A 20901-nucleotide genomic window follows, 5' to 3' on the forward strand; every position below is an offset into this window, starting at 1 on the left:
GATCCGTGTTCTGCTGAACTTTCCTCACCTTGTGTACCCGTCGGTAGGGCGGGATCTTGCTCTCTCGGTAACTTCCGAAGTGTTCAAGTGGTGAAGCTTGAGTGTCTTGGCGAGACGTGGGGTTGAGGAGGGAGCAGCAGTGGAAAAATCTTTCACTCTGCGTCCGTGGATGGTTCCGAATCCCAAGCGAATATTCGAGCTTGCGGGATCCAGGGCCTAGATTGTGGATCTGGCCGTAGGTTGCCTTGCGGGTGTGTCCCTTGCCTTTGCATTTCCTTTACGTCGTACTTGCCGCCTCCTGTGACGGGATCTTAAGAGTTGAGAGCCTCTAGGGTGTTGCCGTCCAAGTAGTAAATCCGGTTAGCCCTTCGGATCTGCACGTGTAAAGGAAAGCTCACTAGGTTGTAGAATCTGGCCAATTTATTATCCAGTTATCGCTACCAACACTAGATTCTCAATTCCTAACCTTCTCTGAGCTCGTACGACCAATGTAGTTCCGATTCTTGAGGGCAGGAAGGCACTTGCGTGATACTGTGCAAATTGAGGACTGTATTGATACTTAAGCCTATACCTGCCTGGATTTCTACCTTCCATGTATTTTACCTGTTAAATCCCTTACCAGGCTCGGCTGCATGTCCTTTCTCTCCTTGACCCATCATCCCAGCTGTATTATCATCAGATCCACCAGATACATGGCGTAATCATTACGGTCACCATATTATGAGTACACTTGTCGGGATCCAGGTCGCTTTGATCCACCTCACTGCAAGTGTACACTCGTCATGGATCTGAGCTCTCCACTCTCTTACCATTGTCTTACGACCGGTCGCGGTCTTCATCATTCCACGAAAGCTCGAGATCCACTGCATCCACCATCCCCATATCTTGGATCCAGGTCACTCCGTGCGGGATCCTCACCCCTTTGGATCCAGACTCGGAAGTATGGGATCTGGGACATATCGCGGTGGATCTTGCCTTCTCATTAGTCGTTGCTGCCAGATCCACCTTCAGATGACACCTACCATTCCTCCTTCATATGATCCCCACTCGATCCACCTGTACATAGTATATCCCATATCCCCCTAATTGAACTCAGAAGAGGGTGGATCCGAGTCTCCCCTTGGTGGAACCTGCATTCCCAAACGTTACCCATACCGGATCCATCGGCGGCTCACACGAGATGCCGCTTACCATGGCTAATCCACCTCGGGCAACGTGAATCCCTGCCTGGCAATCCTAATCCTCTCTAACCACTTGAAAATGTCACTGATTCGGGATAGTGACCCATTGTTAGGTCCATTCTCTTATTTTTGAGAAAGCACTTCACCACACATCCTTGCACAATTAACGCGGATATGACTTGGCGCAGTACCCACGAGTGTTCCGTCACCCATAGCCCTTTCCAACAGCGGTAATATTGTCACTGCGAAGTGAGGCTCACTGACTCCAGAATAGGTCGGCGATTTCGTCTATCCCTGGATTTCTTCGTTGCAATACGCATATCTTCGAATTGAACCACAAATGCGGACAGCACGAATACCACAACGATTCCTAACGCCGTCTTTAGCACCCCAGACCTATAGTAATAGTAAGCTCTTACGCTGGACAACACGCCGGTGGGGGGTTTGTTCATCCACATTGGAAGCCGGGGACACAGCAGCGAGTCAACGTCCCTCGATAACGCGCTGTAACCACGTTCACGCTTACAATACACTCTTGATCGGTGACCTTTTGAGTTGAGGATTTTTGATTGGTGCCCCTGTGAACCACACATATCAGCAGCTAAGGAGTTTGCACAGCTGAGATTATCGAAAGCAAAGTCAGTTAAGGCAGTTTTGCTAACTACGACAGCTCTACACAACCATACGGAGTAGTACTACCTATCGTTTCATTCGACCGATGGCGTGATGGATATTATATGTTCGAGTATTACTCTCACCAAACTTATCTGGAACTTCCCCACCGAGTTTTGTTGAGTTGCGGAGCAACAACGATAATGACCTGCCTCTCGAGCAGAAAAACATTCACTTTGATTTACCGTCGTGTATACTTTGGATTGACGATCGACAACACCCTTTGACGCTCCGTCTATTAATACTGTGCGTTTATCTACCTGAAACAGCCAGTTTTTTTTTCGCAGACAGATCTCGATGTGGTGCTCTATGACGGGGTCACACAGCACCTAGCGCTAGAGGAAGTTGGCTTCCGAGAGCTTACAAACTCTCCGTGCACAGTAGCTCACAGGTCCCTTTTGCCTAAGGGAGCGAAGTGACCAATTTAAGGTAAGTTGTAAGCTGAATGTATTTATAGGTAGGCTAAGCTTAAATTAATTATACAAACTATAAGTCATCTTTAGTAAAGCTATGTCATCAGCCAATGGTTGGCCTCTGACGACCCTGGTACCATGTATCAGGTATCCCGAAGTATGACATGTCACACTTCATGTAACCAGGGTACAGTTTGGATACGTACCCCGTTAAATCCTCCCCCACTTAGGTTCGGTTTATCGACCAATCATAATGAGGAAGTGTACGTCACAAACTCTCATTCTTAAAGTCAAAATACATCGACTCGGCTGTGCGAACAGTTAGAGCCTCAAGCAGCTTTTGAGCGCTCTTCCTCTTGGTCTCCACTTCGACCTTAAGCATGTCATGCGGTACTGCGAAGAGCAGTGCAAAAGCACACTCCAAGGCTGCTGCCGGAAAAGCGCTAGCCAAGAGCACTAAGCATCGCGGCAAAGGCTCTGCACTCCAGGAGGCTACTAAGGTGCCCTCCGAGGCGATCGGCACATCCGGTGATGAGGCGGCGAGCAAGCGCGCAAACAAGCGCCGCAGTCCGTCACCTTCGGTCTCTCCAGACAACCGACCGAATCCGCGATTCGTCGAACGGGAGTTTAGTCCCGGTAGTGAGGACGAGGCCGAGGCCGGGAGCATCCACAATGTTCATGTGGGTCCCGTGGGAGGGTACACTCCAGTGCCCAGCGAGCACGACGACGTCAGCGTGCATTCGAACGCTAGTGATCACGGTGACCACAGTCCCAAGACACCTGTGCGCTCTGAAATCCCTGCCGTCAAGGCTAAGGGCTCGGTCACAGCTGGCGACGACGAGGAAGAGAAACCTCTCAGACATCTCTCGCTCGCCGAGGGCTTACGCGTGCTAAGACTGCTAAGGCCGCCGCCGAAGACGCCAATCCCTCAAAGAAGCCCACGGCTTCGAAGTCTCCACTTCAAGAGGAGAAGGAGGCTATTTTCTCTTATCGGAACATCTTCGGCTCCTCGGATGAAGTGGACCAGGATGGAGAGGAGGGTATCATCTATGAGCCCCGGAAGATCATGAACGATTTCGACCAGCAACAGGAGGACTTCCAATCTGTCCAGCGCATGCGTGGGGTCCGATGGCGACACCCGTCAGCCAGGGAGCTGCCATCCACTCAAGAGGTTATTGGCCTCCCGAGGACAGCTCTGTGACTGACCTCTTTCTGGCGACGCTCGTCGCTCCTCGTGCGATAATCAGTGGCCACACTTCTAAGGGTGTTTACGAACATGCCCTGACTCAGAAGGAGCTGTTGTTCGTCGACAACCTGGAGGTGACCCGATGCGTGCTTCTTGCGCCGCACCGTTACGACTTGTCGTAAGAAGCCCGAGAACCAGGTTGGTCTCTACCCTCTTTGGGGCTACCTCTGGGTTGTTCCTGAGAGATGTCCGAACTGGAACTCGCGCGAGGACATGTTCTGGGCGTGGGCTGAGCTTCTCAAGTACTCAACCTTGGAGGTACGGGGACTCCATGAAGATCAGCTGCTGTCCCGCATCCTTACCCAGCGTGATCTTTGTGGCCGGTTCGCCCACTTGGTCAGCAAGCGCATGCTGCCAAGGGACCTTCTGAGGCACGCGGCTTCTAGCGCTCACGGTGAGCGCGGGTACGGAGTGTTGTCAACGTCCGTACCCCGTTCGGGCAAGAAGCCCCGGACTACTTACGAAGCTGCCGCCGTTTCTGTTCCCAGATTGCGATAGTCTATCACGAGCCGTTTAATCGGCTCCAACGAGTTCTTGAAGTGGGTATAAATCCTCCACCTCACGAGATGCTGGCGCTTTCCGCGAAGCCGCCGCTCTTGAAGAATCTGCTCCATGTGGTAGAGGACTTCTCCGTTCCGGTCAAGCAGGGGGCGGAGATGCCCTCGTACGCGTACGAGTACCAGGCGCCTCCAGAGCGCCACTCTCGTCCGAGTGCTTCGCCCGCCTCCGTCAACGTGTCCTTGTACTTGAGGTTTCACTTGGCATTTGATGCTGCGCCCAGAACCAGTTAGAAAGGGAGGTCCCGAGCCTGCATCCGCAGGTGGACCACCGGGCCTCTTCGTCCGATCTTGACGAGGCGTTCCGCATGATCTGACGTGTTGAGGCTCTGCTGCAACGTCCAGAGCCGTCTTGCGTATGGTGCGTACTCGGCGTATGGCTCTGGGGTCCGTTCTTTTGGGGTCCCTCCGGCGTACGGTCTCGACCTCAGCCTTGCTGTTCAGCCAGAGCATTAGGTGCCTGCTCTGGCACCCTCGACGACGACAGTGGTCGGACCTCGCTTCGAGGGGTTGGGCCAAGGTGGGTCTGCGAGTCAGCAACCCCTTGTGGATCATGGTGCCGCTTAAGACGTCCAACGTGGAACGTCGGGTGCGTCGTCATTGACTTGGGCAGGTCGATGGTGGACGACGCACCATGTCTGGCAAGCTCAGCGAACGGTCCAATGAAGCGGTGCTCCAACTTGTTGCTGCCGACAGAGACGACAGTGTCCGGGGTAGGTTGCTTGTGTCTAATAACAATAATTCACCCACTTGAAACACAGTTAAACTTCCTCTTCCCTGTGTGTCAGAGTAGTCTGTCCTGGGCCGCTGTCATTGCATTGTGGACTATGCTGATCACGCTCACCTTGGTGTCCACAAAAGACTCCACTTGTTTCCGCAGCAAAACTGGTCTCCCATCTGACACCTCGGAGGAAAGAGCTTTCCGAGCCTCTCCCCCACTTATAATAATGAATGCAGCGCTCCGTCTGGCCGTCCGTCTGCGGATGGTCCGCAGTGAACATCTGCAGACGAGTTCCAAGTAAAGGGAACAGTGTCTTTCGGAGCGCAGCCGTGAACCGCGAGTCTCGGTCACGAGACAATCGTCTCCGGGGGGCCGTGATAGCGGAACACGCCATCGACGAACAGCCTCGCGGTCTGTTCGCTTGTGGCTGTAGCGGGCGCTGAGCAAGATGTATCATCTTGCTCCAGCTGACACATGAACACCAAAATCCCAGTGTTGCCATGTCCAACAGTCAGCCAGTACGGGCAGACTCTGTAACGGAGTCGAAGCGTGCCCTGCGGGTTTAACCCGCTGAAATGTTTCGCATGTCTTCACGTACCTGGCGACCCACGTGTACATGTGGGTCCACCAGAAGGCCTGAGAAACCGACAGAAAGGTCTTACCTCGACCCAAGTGGCTGGAGGGTGCCTCGTGCGCCTCTGCGAGGATGTCGAGCTTCCGATCCACGTCGTTGGGTACGACCACCCGTGGGGACTCACTAGGCTCCACCCGGTAATAGAGGAGGTCATCTTTCAACTCATATCGGTGGGACCGGGAACGCTTTCGCAACGAAAGCCAGTCGGAATTTGTGTTCGTTCCTGCTGCTAGGAACTTGACGATAGGCGCGATACCTTCATCGTCCCGATACACCACGCGTATCCGATCATATAGATCCGTTGTCACCCGTGTGATGTGGGTCAACGCGTAGTCTGGGCGCCGATAGAGAGCGTCCGCAAGCACGTCGGCTTGTACCCAATGCGGAAGTCGTACTCCGCGAAGAAGGACAGCCACCTCGCTATCCGTTGGGAGGGGTGAGGCAAATTTGTCGCCGTCCGCCAGGATGCATGGTATGTGTAGATCACAAAGGGCCTTGTGCCCAGAAGATGTTCCGGAAACTTCACAAGGGCATACTTTATTGTCAGGAGCCCCTTGTCGTGAACAGGGTAGTTCCGCTCGGCGGCTTTGATCTGCATGGACTGGAACGAAATGACTCGCTCGTGTCCACCTGCATCAGCCTGCAGCAATGCAAACCCGATTGCACTGTCGCAGGCATCGCAGACGACGCTGGACTGCTTCGTCTCGTCCGGCAGGCCCAAAAAATGGATGCTGTCAAAGGCATCCTGGTGCTCTCGCTCTCAGCGCCAGTAAGCATCCTTCTGAAGGAGACCCGACAAGGGCTTAGCAAGGCCTGCGTATACTTGTGAAGGTAGTTGGCCGAGCCCAACCACTTTCGAAGATCCTTCTGGGATCGGGGTGTCGTTCATGCTGCACTGGCCTTGACTTTGTCTAGGTCAGCTCGAGCGCCGTTGCTGACGAAGCAACCGAGAACCTTGATCTCTGGTGCCGCGAAGACGCGCTTTTCGATGTTGGCATAGAGCTTGTTCGCTCGCAACACGTCCAACACTATACGGAGGTGCTCCAGATGCACCTCCATGGTCGTCTTGTCTCCCTCGGCACGGCTATGGACGAAGATGTCGTCGAAGTACGTCTGTACGAAGGCGCGCAGTGGCCTGAACAATTGTGTCGCCAGGCGGTTGAACGTCGCCGGGGCGTTAGACAAGCCCTGTGGCATGACGAGCCACTCCCAAAGCATACCGCTTGGAGTGCTCACCGCGGTGAGCGGCATGTCGCTCTCGCGCATCAGGATATGGTAGTATCCGTCTACCAAATCCAGCGCACTGTACAATACGCTTCCGGCCATGTTGTTCAACAACACATCCTTTCGTGGGATTGGTGTCTGGTCCGGAACCGTCGCGTTGTTCAGCTTGTTATAAGCGTGAACCAGACGCCACTTCCCGTTCGGCTTCCGAACGCAGAAAGTCGGCGTCGTCGAGTGCGGGGAATTTGATCCCCGCATCATGCCTCCCTTCGCTTTCGCAGCGAAGAAGGCATCAATGACCTTGTACGATTCGTGTGGGAGAGGTCATTGTCTCGTGACACAGTACTTTGTGCCAGGCACGAGATCGATCTCATGCCGTACGCCTCGATCTGGTGGAAGTTGGGTCGGTAAGTGTTTGTTCTCCACGTCCGCACACTACGTCACCAAAGGATACACCGCATCCTTAGGGGTTCTTAAGGGTATCATAGCACAAGCGCACTTGACGCTGCTTACTCAACTCATCTAGGGCATTCTCGTCCAAGACTGAGGAGGAGTTCAACTCATCCCGAGTGGCCTCTGGTCTTATGAGCACCATCTCGGCAATCTCCCCAGCCTTGACGCTGGCCAGGAAAGATTCGGCCGTCATTTTCTCGAGGTCAGTATCTCTGCAACCTCTGGCAACGGTTCCAAGTGAACACCAGATGCCTTGACGGGTAAACAATTCTCGTCATCGAAGATGTTATTACACTCTTTCACTGGCCGTGTCGGAGGAGTCCGGGCCCTGGACTCCGAGTCGCTTGAAGTGACGTCGATCTGAACGAGGTCCAGATCCGACTCTCGGCGTCGTCGTCGACGGCGACCGTGACCGTGACGTGGAGCTTCGCTACCCACGTCTGGGGATGTCGTGATGTGGACATCCGAGGCACTCAAGGCCTCGTGTGAAATTATGTTACCCATACTGGAAGCTTGAACAGTGCCTTCCTCTTCAGTTAAGGTCTAGGCGACCGCGTGTGGCACTGTGTTACCCACACAGGAAGCGTATCCGACGTCTTCCTCTTCAGTTAAGGTCTGGGCGACCGGGTCTGGAACTATATTACCCACTTGAAAACGCTATAACCAGTGTTCGTGACGCTGCTGCTGTCTGCGGGACTATGTTACTCGCTTGCGGATCTAAGTTATCCACTTGGTCAGCGCCGCCACCATTGAAGCTTCCTCGGAGTCGTCTTATACGTCGACGACTCCCAAGCATCTGCCGGATACTTTGGTACCCTGGCAGCCCTTGGGGACGCCCAGGGTCCTGACAGAGGTGGGAACACGACTTACCAATGCTCTGTCGGATATCGCAGGGCGGCTGGCACCAATTGCCATGCCTCGCCAGTCGATACAGGACTCGTGCTTCTCGAGCCAGGGCATGCCCAGATTCAAATCGTAGGGATTCATGGCGAGAGCAGTAAACTGTTCTGGACTGTCGGAGCTTCGAATTTGACGGTTAGATTCATTTGGATGTTGGGGGCAGTGACGACCTTCCCGTCGGCTAGTCGCACTGACACTGTCCCGTTGCCTTTTCTTCCTCTCAAATCATCGGACAACTTATTGCTGTTACGAGCAGCCGTCTGGCGGCGTGCGAAGTTTTTCGACGCCCCAGCGTCAATTTTTTTTCTAAATGGGTGATCGTATCCCCGTACACATCCGTGTACAACAAGCAGCCCGTCGCTGCCCCTTGCCGATTCGAGAGTGCGAAAACTCTCCGGGGCTAAGTCCTCGTCCACCCGCGTACCTCTCACGAAGACCTAGTTTCTCCTTAGTAGGTCGCCCCGCCCCTACCGGTCTCCGGCGCTCCTCTGACTTCGGGATCCTGGCCTTCGCCAGCCAGCCTTGTGGACGGGCTTAGGAAAAGTCCGCATGCGATGTCTCTGCGCGAGGCAGTCACGCTTGAAGTGACCCAGCTTCCCGCAGCCGAAACAGCGGATATCGCGCTGTTCGCGGACCCGAGCTCCATGGGACTCGTCCGGAGGGGATGGTACGGCCGGGATTCAACACAGAATTCCCTGGTCACGCTGAGGCCGGCGCATGCGCCTGTCGATGGCTGTATTCCTCTTTAAGAGCCAATTGAATCGCCTCTTCCAGGGTGCTTGACTGCCCCCGGAGCAGCTGAGTGCGCGCCGGTCCCACTCGAAGGCCGTCCATGAACACTGTCACCTTGATGTGTTCGCTGAGTGGGTTGCCCCCTAGGAGTGCCGCGAGCTCCCGCATCTATTGGATGTACTCGAGCAGCTCGCGACTCCCTTGCTTGTATGAGGGGAAGTGCGAGCGCTGCCGGTACTCGTAGTTCGCCGGGAGGGATGCGGCTCGAAGCTGTTCGTACACCTGAGCCCAGGATGTGAAACATCCAGGCGATGTCGCCTCCCGTGTGTACGCCCAACTCTTAGCACGGTCGCTAAGGTTGGAGAGCGCAACAGCAATGCGGAGTTTGTCGGCCAAGACCAGAACCGCGTCCATCGCGAGCTTTATCTCTTGAACTCAGAAGTGAAAGCTCTCACTTTCTTTCATTTCATACGGCTTCATCTTCAGCCGTATTGGCTTCGGGTGTGGCGGACTAGCTTTCACCGCCGGGGCCTGTGTGGTGTAGCGGGATCAGCAAAATCTGCGCGATTGCTGGATCCGGCTTACCAACAGCGCCCAGACACCGACTAACGGAGGGGGCCCCCCGATGATCCGTGTTCTGCTGAACTTTCCTCACCTTGTGTACCCGTCGGTAGGGCTGGATCTTGCTCTCTCGGTAACTTCCGAAGTGTTCAAGTGGTGAAGCTTGGGTGTCTTGGCGGGACGTGGGGGTGGGGTGGAGCAGCAGTGGTAAAATCTTCACTCTGTGTCCGTGGTTGGTTCTGGATCCTAAGCGAATATTCGAGCTTAAGTGGATCCAGGGCCTAGATCGTGGATCTGGCCGTAGGGTTGCCTTGCGGGTGTATTCCCTTGCCTTTGTGTTGCCTTTGCGTTGTACTTGCCGCCTCCTGTGACGGGATCTTGAGAGTTGAGAGCCTCTAGGGTGTAGCCGGCCAAGTAGTAAATCTGGGTAACCTGTCGGATCTGCACGTGTAAAGGAAAGCTCACTAGGTTGTAGAATCTGGCCAATGTATTATCCAGTTATCAGTACCAACACTAGTTTCGCAATTCCTAACCTTCACCGAGCTCGTACGGCCAATGTAGTTCCGATTCTTGAGGGCAGGAAGGCACTTGCGTGATACTGTGCAAATTGAGATCTGTAATGATAATTAAGCCTATACCTGCCTGAATTTCTACCTTCTATGTCTTTTACCTGTTAAATCCCTTATCAGGCTCGGCTGCATGTCCTTTCTCTCCTTGATCCATCATCTCAGCTGTATTATCATCAGATCCACCGGATCCATAGCGTAATCATTATGGTCGCCATATTATGGGTACACTCATTCGGATCCAGGTCACTTTGATCCACCTCACTGCAAGTGTACACTCGTCATGGATCTGAGCTCTCCAATCCTCCAACATCGTCTTGCGACCGTCTGTGAACCCCATCGTCCCACGAAAGTTCGAGATCCACTGCATCCACCATCCCTGAATCTAGGATCCAGGTCACTCTGTGCGGGATCCTCACCCCTTTGGATCCAGACTCGGAAGTATGGGATCTGGGACATATCGCGGTGGATGTTGCCTTCTCATTAGTCCTTGATACTAGATCCACCTTCAGATGACACCTACCATCATTCCCGCTTAGGATCCACACTCGATCCACCCGTACATAGTATATTCCATATCCCCCTAAGTGAACTCAGGTGAGGGTGGATCCGAGTCTTTCCTTGGTGGATCCTGCCTTCCCATACGTAACCCATACCAGATCCATCGTCGGCTCATACGGGATGCCGCTCATCATGGCCAATCCACCTCAGGCAACGTGAATCCCTGCCTGGCGATCCAAATCCTCTCTAATCACTTGAAAATGTCACTGATTCGGGATAGTGGCCCTTCTTAGGTCCATTCTTTTATTTTGTTTTGAGAAAGCACTTCACCACACCTGCAGGTTTTCCCGCCCATTTGCAATGAACCCTCGGTCGTAGGCGTCAAACGCATCGACACGTTCGAGCTGCTCGGCCGGTGTTGACGCCACCAGGCTCTGCAGGGCCTCCATCCCGAAGCTGCCAGCCATCTTCCGAACCGACTCGAGCTGTGAGTCGCTCAGATGGGAGAAGTCGTTTCTATCCATGGCGACGAACTTCAGAGAGATTTTTTAGGTAGTCTACCCGCGTTGGCGTGGATTGACTACAAGTGCTACCAAGTGTGACGGGGTCACACGGTACCTTGCGCTTGAGGAAGTCGCCTTTTGAGAGTATACAAAATCTTAGTGAATAGTAATTCACAGGTCCCTTTTGTCGAAGGGAGCGAAGTGACGAGTTTAAGGAAAGTTGTAAGCTGAATGTATTTATAGGTAGGCTAAGCATGAGTTAAAGATAAAAAACTGTAAGTCACCTTTAGTAATGCTATGTCATCAGCCAATGGTTGGCCTCTGACGACCTACCAGGTATCCCGAAGTATGACATGTCACACTTCATGCAACCAGGGTACAGTTTGGGTACGTACCCCGTTACAAGCTTAAGTCTGCGCGATCAAGATTGTTGCCGGTCAAGACGTGGGGCGGGGAGGGGGGGGCGTGCTAGCAAAATTGTGTACAGAATTTCTTGGAACACGGAATTGGTAGGACGCGGTATACATATTTATCTATTTTGGTTTTAAGTAACAGTTTGCACTCCGATGACATGGCTACAACTACGACTACTGCTACTGCGTTGACTACTGCTGTTGATGTGGAGGCTGTACCTGAGCGACATCGATAAAGACGAGGGCGATCGAGTGGGAGTGCTGTTATTGAGTGGACTGCTATTGCTTATGAGCTTTGACTACGCTACTACTAGGACTATGGCGGCAACAAGGATGCACGTGTGTGATCGCGTCGACTTCCAAGTGCGTCGCCGAGATCAAGTGGGAGTGTGAGCTGTAAACTTACCTGCGTGTCGAGTGCCAGTGCAATGCAGTCTGCCAGTGTCCGGCGCCCCCATCTACGAGCCACCGTCCACTGCCAGTGTCTGCAAAGACACATCCCAAGGACACTCATGCGCCTGGCAGTGCAGCTTGCGGCTGCACTACAACCGGCTACACTGAGTACACATGTGTGCAATGGCGAAGGACTATACCAAGGACTGTATGCAGAAGGACATCGTTGGCTGTGCACTGTACTCAAACGAGAGTGCATTTATCTAGAGTTTAGTTTTGACATCTTTGCTATTTGTAAACACTGTACATGTATTGCGTTCTGCGCGCGGTTCTTCATGTGGTTGAAGTGAGTGTCAAGTACGATTTACGGCGACTTAAGTACGATCTGGGCCGTTTCAAACAACAGGAAATTTGTAAGTGAGTGTACTGTACCAACAATTTCACAATACACAACTGTTCCTAATTGACTTGAAAACTGTAAAGTCTGAAACCGCCAGAAAACAAAATGCCGCGACACGGGTGCCGCTCGCGATCTCGCTCGCCGCCGCGTCGAGACCGTTGGCAACAAAGGTCGCGGTCCCGATCTCTGTCGCGGTCCAGGTCCAAGTCCTCGCTACGGCGCCCCCGACGTGAGGGATGTGAGGGCAGGAGGGTGCACTCATCGGCTCGAGGCCGGATTAATGAGGACAAAAAGTCGCGTGACTTTTCCCACTTGGTCCAGTGCGTTCGTTGGCCACAGAGATATCAGAATGATATTAAATCGGCAGACTTTTCATTGATAACCGCTCATTTCTACTGCTGCATGCAGGTGGGGTAAGAAAGAGGATGATAAGAAAGAAGAAGAACAAGTCGATGAGGAGAAGCCTAACTTCGGGCTCACGGGAGCGCTGGCCAAGGACCAAATGACGGGCAACATGCAGAACGGAGTGGTGATGAAGTTCTCAGAGCCACCAGAGGCCCGTCAGCCAACCAAGCGTTATCGGATATATGTGTTCAAGGATGACGAGAATATTGGTGCGTCCATTGTTTTGGCATTGTCGTTAGTGCGAGGGGACTAATTGACTGGCTGATGCTGCAGCGACGCTTCATGTGCATCGCAAGAGTGCATTCCTCATCGGACGAGATAGAGCTGTCGCCGACATCCTGACAGAGCACCCGTCGTGCTCAAAGCAGCACGCAGTATTGCAGTACAGGATGTACCAGAAGGACACGAAGAACGGCCTCGTCTTTGAGCAAGAGGTACGACCGTACATCATGGACCTGAACAGCACCAACTCTACGTTTCTCAACGGCAGCAAGATCGAGGATTCGCGCTACATTGAGCTCAGAGAGAAGGACGTCCTCAAATTCGGCGAGAGTACTCGCGAATATGTGCTTATGTGTGCCATAGACAGCTACACGTAGTACAACATGGCATATGCTGAACAAAACAAACTATAATCGTTTAAAGAAAACATTACAAAATGCGTCGATTTTGCATTGGCATTACACCAGTTATCCGAGCACTTGGCTACACGTCTGCACTGGTCTTTACAGTGGTCATCGAAGCCTACTCCAACCACGAACAAACGTCAGAATCTGCTGGCAACCAGTCGAGAGCGCTTAAATCAGGAGTTGCTCAATCTGCTCGCGCATGCTCTGGATCTGCGGGCCCAGTTGCGAGGCGTCGTTGGACGTGATCGACGCGGCTATCACGGGGCGTGATACACCGCAAGCGCGGCCCAGAGCAACCTTGGAGGGAACGAACACGTATGGTACATTCTTGTCTTCGCACAGCAGCGGGAGGTGCAGCAGAATCTCCAGGGGCTCTGTGTCAGCTGCCATGACAATGAACTCAGAGATGCCGCGGTTCAGCGTCTTGGTGGCCTCGTTGGCGCCCTTCTTGATCTGCTTGTAGTTGGTGGCCTGCTGCACCAGGTCCAGGATGGACACGGTCAACTTAGCATCTGCAAGCGGGTAGGCCTTGGGGTTCACGGCGGCGTCAGACATGCTTCTAGTAGATGTGGTAACTTGCTCACGACCGATGGATCACTGCACTGTTTTGATACTGAAAGACGCAATTCAAGTTTTCATCACTGGACTCGGTCGCGCGCCAAGCCAACACCAGCCATTGGTCTAGACTGCTCGTAATTACAGGTATAAAATCACCGCGACGAGAAGATGATACTTTGCCTTTTTCGTAAGTATTATATTTTACAAGTAACAATCTTCAAAGCTCACAAGGATTAAACGTTGCAATTCCAATACCATCATATGTTACAGTAGCTTTGATTTCACAGCACCTTTGACAGATATTAGGCCCACAGTAGTTCTGACTCGTTGACAGCTAGTTTAATTTAAAAAATAATTAGATCGTCGATGGAGCAGCACGCTATTCTCCAGGTCGCGGTGCTGGCGTCGTTAGCCACGATAAGCGCCTTTGTGGCCTTTAGCCTGTACCACAAGCGCCAGCAGCAGTTCGAGATTGCGAAGCAACCGGAGGTGGTGGTCTCAACTCCCGAGGCACAACCGCCGACACAACAAAAACTAAAGCAGCAGAAAATCCCTGCGGTCTTGCCCCCCCAGAATGCTGATACCAAGCCCACGCCCGCCGCCAACATCGGGGAGCAGGAGGCCACATTGGCTACCAAGAAATACAAGGCCGGCGACTACGATGGGGCGGTGGAGCTTTACTCTGTCGCCATCTCCAAGTGCGAGCAGCAACAGCCGCTGGACGCCCGCAACCTTAAGGTCATGTACTCAAACCGTGCTGCGGCTTACGAGAAACTAGAGGACTATGAAAACGTAGTAGCCGACTGTACTAAAGCCCTGAAGCTGGACAAGCGGCACCCCAAGTCTTACCTACGTCGCGCCAAAGCTAGAGCCAACGCAGGAGACCTTCGCGGCTCACTGGTGGACTACGTATGTCTACTAGTAATCTCCGAAGAGAAACAGGAGCAGGTGGACGAGAACTTGGCTCAGGAGATCAGTCGTATCCACAGCGACATCACCGCCAAGGAGATCGAGGACGCCCAGCAGAACAAGCAGAACCCCACCCGCTACCTTCCTGACCAGTTCTTCGTCACATCGTACTACTCGTCCTTCCATCCGAGTGACGACGAAAATGACGTCGTTGCGGAGAAATCATCGGAGGAATACACGACCGAGCTACATGCCCTCGAGGCCGGAGATGACACGCGGCAGCAACGCGGATGGTTGCTGACAAAGCGTGGGCTAGCGTTGAAGAAGGAGAAGGACTATGACATGGCTGCTAAAGACCTGGACGCCGCGTGTAAACTCGTGGAGCCCGAGGACGAGGCGTACTACACTGCTCAAATTGAGAATGGAACATACCACCACTTGCGTGGAGAGTTTGAGCTCGCTCGTAAGTCATTTGAGAAGTCCCTTAATGCCAAGCCTCGCTCTATTTTTGCAAAGATCCGCATGGGCGGACTATGCTTTGACCAGAAGGACTTGAAAAAGGCGCTTGAGTGGTTCGACAAGGCTTTGGCTGAAAAGTCGGAGTGCTCCACTGCATACTTCCACCGCGGCCAGCTCCACTCGATCGACGTGTCACTCGATGGAACGAGCAACGAATCGTCCATGGGGGCGGCATTAAATGACCTGGAGAAATGCATCAGCATTGCTCCCGACTTTGCCATGGCCTATATCCAATTGGGTGTTACCCACGCACGGACCGGCAACTTCCAGGGTGCTGTAGAGTACCTGACGACGGCAGCTCGCATTACGCCCGATGTACCTGAGATCTACAATTATCTTGGCGAGACTTACATGCAGATGCTCCAGGCCCCGGGTAGCACCGTTGATTTGAAGACCGTGGAGGAAATGTTCGAGGAGGCGATTGAACTGGACCCATCATATCCGATGGCCTACATCAACCAGGGCAACCTGTTGGTGCAGAAGGGTACGGAGTATGGCCACCAGGCGCTTGCGTTGTTCGAAAAGGCAGTGGAGATGTGTCCTCGCTCCAAGTTCGCGTACTGCCACCTAGCCCAAGTGTACATGGCCATGCAGGAATACTCACGTGCCATCGAGCAGATCGACAAGGCCGTGGCCTTCGCCTTCAGCAAGGACGAGCTCAACGAACTGTTCGCCATTCGCGTGACGGCCGAGACGCACCAACAGGCCTCCGTGCTGCTCCAGTAGTCAGCAAAATGTCCTTGCAGACCAATTATCGGCTTGAACGGGTGTTACACCCTCGTTATCTTGATCAATCTAAAAACAGAGGGTTGTCGGCTGCATAGCACAAACGTCATTGGCTGATCTTCGCGTCCAAGCAGACTCGTCCCATCCTCTCGTTATGACTCTCTCTGTAGCCACCGCGCGCACTGAGCTGCAGCAGCGCGTTCCTTCCGCCGCTGCGTCTGTGGGCGTCGTCACCATCTGCGGCGGCGGCAATGGCGCGCATGCGGCAGCCGCCTATCTGTCGTCTAAGGGTCTGCGTGTGCAAGTACTGACACGCCAGCCTGAGCGCTGGGCGCAGACGCTAGAGTTGAGTACGGCCGGCAGTAGTTGGGAGTGCAAGGGTGTCATTATGGGCCGTCTGAGTCTGGTGTCCAAACACGCTAAACACGTCATCCCGCAGTCCGATGTAGTCATCGTAGCTGCGCCTGCCAATGCGCACCCGACTATCCTGGAGCACGTGGCGCCCTACCTCAAGAAGGATGTCAAGCTGGGCGCTTTATTCGCTCAGGGAGGCTTCGATTGGGCCGCAAAGAAGGCGCTCGGGGAGGAGAAGTTTGCCAACGTGGACTTGGTACACATTTTGGTCGCTTTACATGCAAGGCCACGAGGGTTTACCTGATTCTGTGATGTTACTACGCAGCTCTTTGGTCTACAGAACATCCCGTGGATCTGTAAGGCAACGAAATACGGGTGGGATGCTATTAGCTCGTCCAGTGTGTTGCTGTTGTGCTGACTAAACGGTTATGTGTAGCCACAAGTGCCGCATCATTGGCCCTAAGCAGTGCTTGTATGTGGCCTGTTACCCTGTGGAACGGAAGGATGAAGCGGCGACACTTATCCAGACGCTCTTTGATATCCCGTGCAAGACGGTCGCCAACTTCCTGAACCTGACGCTCACTCCGTCCAATCAGATCATCCACCCGGCTCGTTACTATGCAATATTTCGGGACTGGGACGGCAAAAAGACCTACACCCATGAGGAGCTTAAGAAGCGCGAGGGTCTGACACTATGTACGCTTTGCTACTTGATACGTAGAGTTGCCCTCGTGTAACAATTGACATCATGTGAGTAAATGATGTACAGACGCCGACTTCGATGAGTTCTCGGCGGAGCAGCTGACGATGCTGGACAATGAGTTGCAGCAGATCAAGTACGCTCTTTTGCAGCGCTTCCCGGCATTAGACCTGTCTGATGTGCTGCCCATGGGAGACCGTGTGGTGAAGCACTACGGCCAGGACGTGGCAGATCGCTCTTCGCTCCTGCAGATCTTCCGCACGAACCTGGGCTACGCTGGGTGCGCGACGCCGCTAACGGAGGTGTCGAAGGGTCAATTTCACCCTGCAGTCAACTCGCGTCTGTTCTGGGAAGATATCCCTTACGGTCTGTGCATTCTGAAAAACATGGCGGAGATGCTGGGCAACTTCCCCACGCCCCGAATCGACTTTATGATCCGCTGGCACCAGCAGCACATGGGCGTGGAATTTCTCAACTCCGACGGCCAACTGAACGCTCGTGAGCTGTGGCGTACAGGTGCGCCGAACAAGTACGGCATCCACAGCCTTGAGGACCTCGTCTCAACGTCTCTGCCTAAGGAAATGCGCAACTACCGTCACCCGCGATCGCGCATTTAGACGAGACCCCTGAACGGTATTCAGTGCTAACGGCTTGACCAGGGATTAGATCCTTGTCTACTTCGAAGTATAGAAAAATAAAAGCTAAGGCCCGGTCTTGCTATTCCTACGAGGTGTTGAATATCTTTTACGCACCGCAGCAGCTCTGGAAAGCAGGAACGTACTGCTGGATCATCAAGTGGGCGTCGTCCCTGCCGTATGCCTCTAGCGTCTCCAGTGCTTCAGTCACGAGCTCCTTGGTGGCGCTATCACCAGTGCCGAGATGTTTATCTTGCAAAATGTTGCACAACGGTAGAAGCGATCGATAGTAATCCGCCAGTTCAGATCCGACATCCTCACACACCGCCAACTGCTGCAAAACCAGCAGAACACGGTGCGCCACAGCTTTCTCGCGTGTGTTCAGGGCGCTCTTGAGCTGCTGGACCACCTGTGGCAATGCCTTTAACACGCGGGTGCCACGTCGACCGCTCTCCAATAATCCCATTGCAGCATCGAACGCAAACGACGGATACGGCTCCAGCGTCTCTTGCAAGCCACTAAGGCAGATTGGGAGAAGGTGAGCGAAGTCGAGCTGCTCCAAGTTGGCTGTCCACGTTACACGACGCACTCCACGACACGTAACGATCAGCAAAGGCAGCTCCTCTTTCTCCAGACACTGACGGAATTCGCTGAGCTTGGATTTCTTGAATCTTCCTCCTGAAGTATTGGGACGGGAAGATGATGCGCTCGAAATAGCTGCCCTGCCGCTTTCATTAAAGTCGAAGGTGATAACTTGGCTGTCTGCTGCGCGATCTCGAGAAGCCATCGCTGTGGCCGCCTCTTGTGTTGGAATGCGACGGTTGCGGAGCTGCTAATTCAGAAGTAAGGCATAGATGGACGCGATGGGGAACGGGGACGGTCGGTACCAATGATAGCAACCTCTATGGCCGTGATAATCAAACAAACGGCGGTAAGTTGCCGGTGGCGGAGCTGCCGTGACGACCAATTGTATAAATTCACATTTGCCCACCGTAAAACACGGCGAAGCAGTCGAAAAATAGTAGAGACATGTATATTTTGCACTGGATCACGTATGGTGGTGGCAACCACCCGTCCGCGTTTGTACTTGGTGGCGACTGGGGTGCTCATTTGAATCACCACCATTGCCGTCATGTGCTGTACCGACAATTCCTCGCGCCGCGTCGACTTGATCATGTTTCTGTTCTTCTTTCAGCTCTTTTAGCTGCCGTTTGATCTGCTTTTGCTGCTGCTTAAAAAGTACCGATATGTTGTGGAACGCAGCCTGGCGTAATGCGTTGACTTGGTTTGTAGCCTTGCGCTTGTTGATGCAGTTTACCTGAAGGAATGCAAAATCAAGTTAGGTCGCGTGATAGGTATAAGCAATCGCAGAGTCGATAATACCGTCGGGATGATAGAAACGGGATTTACTACTTGAACAAAGTCACAGAGCTCTGCAAAACTCGAGTGTTCGCTGTACGGGATGCCGTAGACGTATATTTTGCCGGAAGGGTCTGTGCAACACGTAGAAATTGATCGCGGATTCTTGCCGCTGAACGTCCATCCCGTGGGACGAAATGCCACGATCCGGTGGAAACGTAATCGATTTTTTGCAAGCAGCACGATTAGATTATCCATTTGAAGGTCCTGCATTCGAACAACATGCAAGCTGCCATCAATCGACACCGTTAAAACAGATATAAGTTAGCACGGCCGAGCACAAGAACAGCTTTCAGGGCAAAAGAAACACCGTACTTTGTTGCTGTGGGCACCGTCGTCAGTAGCTTCATCTCTTGTGAGTGCCAGCCAAACGTTTCGATGATTTTTAGCTTCGTTTTCGACACGCACACTTTCTTCTGGAACTTTCGTGCGATCTCCATAAACAACCGCTCTTTGCCGATCGTGTACGACCCAAAGAGATAGAGCACTTTGTCCTGCTTAAAGTGTTTGTCTATGAGTTCGAGAGCATGGTCAATAGCAACTTGCTGGGTTGGAAATGTGTACTTAGGATTGCAGTACGTGGTATCAAGGTACACGCCATCCAGACGATTGAGACCCACAATTTTGCCGTTGTGATCGATCGTTTCACTTCCAGTCGGAATATGAGACTGAAGCGCGTGATATTCCAGCATTTTCCGGTTGAACCGGAAATCGCCAGTGTGCAGAAATGTCTTGCCGTCTTTCAGGCGGAACAGAATAATGGCCGAGCCAGGACAATGATTAGCGTCCATGAAAGTCACTTGCACACCAGCGACAAACACAGGTGTGTTCATCCCTACTGCATGGATATACTTGCTCTGGACACCTAGCTCTTGCACGACGAGCCTTGCTGTAATTTCGTTGCAATAAATGATACCGCAGTCGAAGTTCTGGAAAGATAAGTTAGCTACAAGCAATCGTTTTTATACGCGAGCACTGACCTTGGTGAGACCACCATAGTGATCGGAGTGAAAGTGAGTCAGAAAGTAAATGCTTGAATTCTCCTTGCAAGCATACTGGAAGCCATCCACTATGAAGGGCGGGTCTGTTCCCTGAATGCACTTGAAGTCAGGGTACAAAAGCCGACGTCGTTGGATTGCCTTGCGAGTAAATTTAAAAGGCACGGGGCGTTTCCTAGCATTGAGAACCGCCGCCGTCTTGGAACTCCGCATCAACAGGTCAAACACATTCGACCTCTCTGCACCTACAGGAACAAGACAAGATCCCATCAGACAATCAAATCACAGATAACGCCTCCTAGTACACACCCATAGCAGCAGCTGAAGCTTCCTCTTTTCTTGTTGACGATTTCATCATAATAGCAAATGCATCTGGCGCCTCACCCTTCTTTTCCAGCCTCCGTCCGATAGTCTCAGCTTGGTCTACCTCCCCCATGTCTTCAGGTCGCACGCCAAATTTCTGACCACAGAGCTTCACGTGACGGATGCGACGCATCAGATCAATCTCCGACATGTCGAAGCCGCAGATTTTGCACACGTAGGCGCACTCGCTCTCGCTGTCATAGTCTGCAGTCGCAACATCAAGTTGCGCTTGGGTTAGCTCCGCCGCTTGGGTTTGCAGTAGCCCCGTCTCGTCCTCCTCTTCTCCTCTATCAGCATCATCCACTCCAGCCTTTCCAGCTTCACCCTGTCCGTTTCCCTGAGCGTTGCCGACCGACACCTCCGCCCTGTCGAGACAGCGATTCGCGTGCTCTGTCCGTCGGCGTTCATCACAATGCGAGAGATCCTGGCTGCATGTGGGGCAGTCAAAGCGCTGTACTGTCGAAGCCGCGTCCAGACACGCATTTAAATGAGCCTCGCGGTCCGCCAGACTCCACGGCGTCATGTCCATCGAGCACACCAGACATCGTAGCAGCTCCATTCCAACTGCAGCTTTCTTTTTCGTCTGAGCGCCAAAATGTAGCCATCCAATTGGTCG

At 53.0% G+C, this 20901-nt stretch overlaps 5 protein-coding genes across 5 annotated transcripts; 2 read left to right on the forward strand and 3 right to left on the reverse strand.

The window, feature by feature from the left end:
• Positions 1-13113: 13113 nt before the first annotated feature.
• On the reverse strand, positions 13114-13726 carry PITG_19178 (13 kDa ribonucleoprotein-associated protein; the record flags this gene model as incomplete). The annotated part of the gene is made up of 1 exon (XM_002997175.1): positions 13114-13726. The coding sequence occupies one exon, from the start codon at positions 13657-13659 to the stop codon at positions 13273-13275; it is 387 nt and encodes a 128-aa protein (XP_002997221.1).
• A 297-nt stretch (positions 13727-14023) lies between these two features.
• PITG_19179 (mitochondrial import receptor subunit TOM70, putative) lies at positions 14024-15920 on the forward strand (the record flags this gene model as incomplete). The annotated part of the gene is made up of 1 exon (XM_002997176.1): positions 14024-15920. The coding sequence occupies one exon, from the start codon at positions 14029-14031 to the stop codon at positions 15814-15816; it is 1788 nt and encodes a 595-aa protein (XP_002997222.1).
• A 17-nt stretch (positions 15921-15937) lies between these two features.
• PITG_19180 (uncharacterized protein) lies at positions 15938-17487 on the forward strand (the record flags this gene model as incomplete). Its single annotated transcript, XM_002997177.1, has 4 exons — positions 15938-16426; positions 16496-16545; positions 16607-16866; positions 16940-17487. The coding sequence occupies 4 exons, from the start codon at positions 15971-15973 to the stop codon at positions 17485-17487; spliced, it is 1314 nt and encodes a 437-aa protein (XP_002997223.1).
• Positions 17488-17614: 127 nt separating this feature from the next.
• PITG_19181 (uncharacterized protein) lies at positions 17615-18292 on the reverse strand (the record flags this gene model as incomplete). Its single annotated transcript, XM_002997178.1, has 1 exon — positions 17615-18292. One exon carries the CDS (start codon positions 18290-18292, stop codon positions 17615-17617), a length of 678 nt encoding a protein of 225 aa, XP_002997224.1.
• A 527-nt stretch (positions 18293-18819) lies between these two features.
• PITG_19182 (DNA cross-link repair protein, putative) lies at positions 18820-20844 on the reverse strand (the record flags this gene model as incomplete). Its single annotated transcript, XM_002997179.1, has 5 exons — positions 18820-19153; positions 19240-19853; positions 19905-20161; positions 20232-20489; positions 20610-20844. 5 exons carry the CDS (start codon positions 20842-20844, stop codon positions 18820-18822), a joined length of 1698 nt encoding a protein of 565 aa, XP_002997225.1.
• Positions 20845-20901: the final 57 nt, after the last annotated feature.

Source organism: Phytophthora infestans, genomic scaffold (assembly GCF_000142945.1).
Source record: "Phytophthora infestans T30-4 supercont1.83 genomic scaffold, whole genome shotgun sequence".
Classification (NCBI taxonomy): domain Eukaryota; phylum Oomycota; class Peronosporomycetes; order Peronosporales; family Peronosporaceae; genus Phytophthora; species Phytophthora infestans.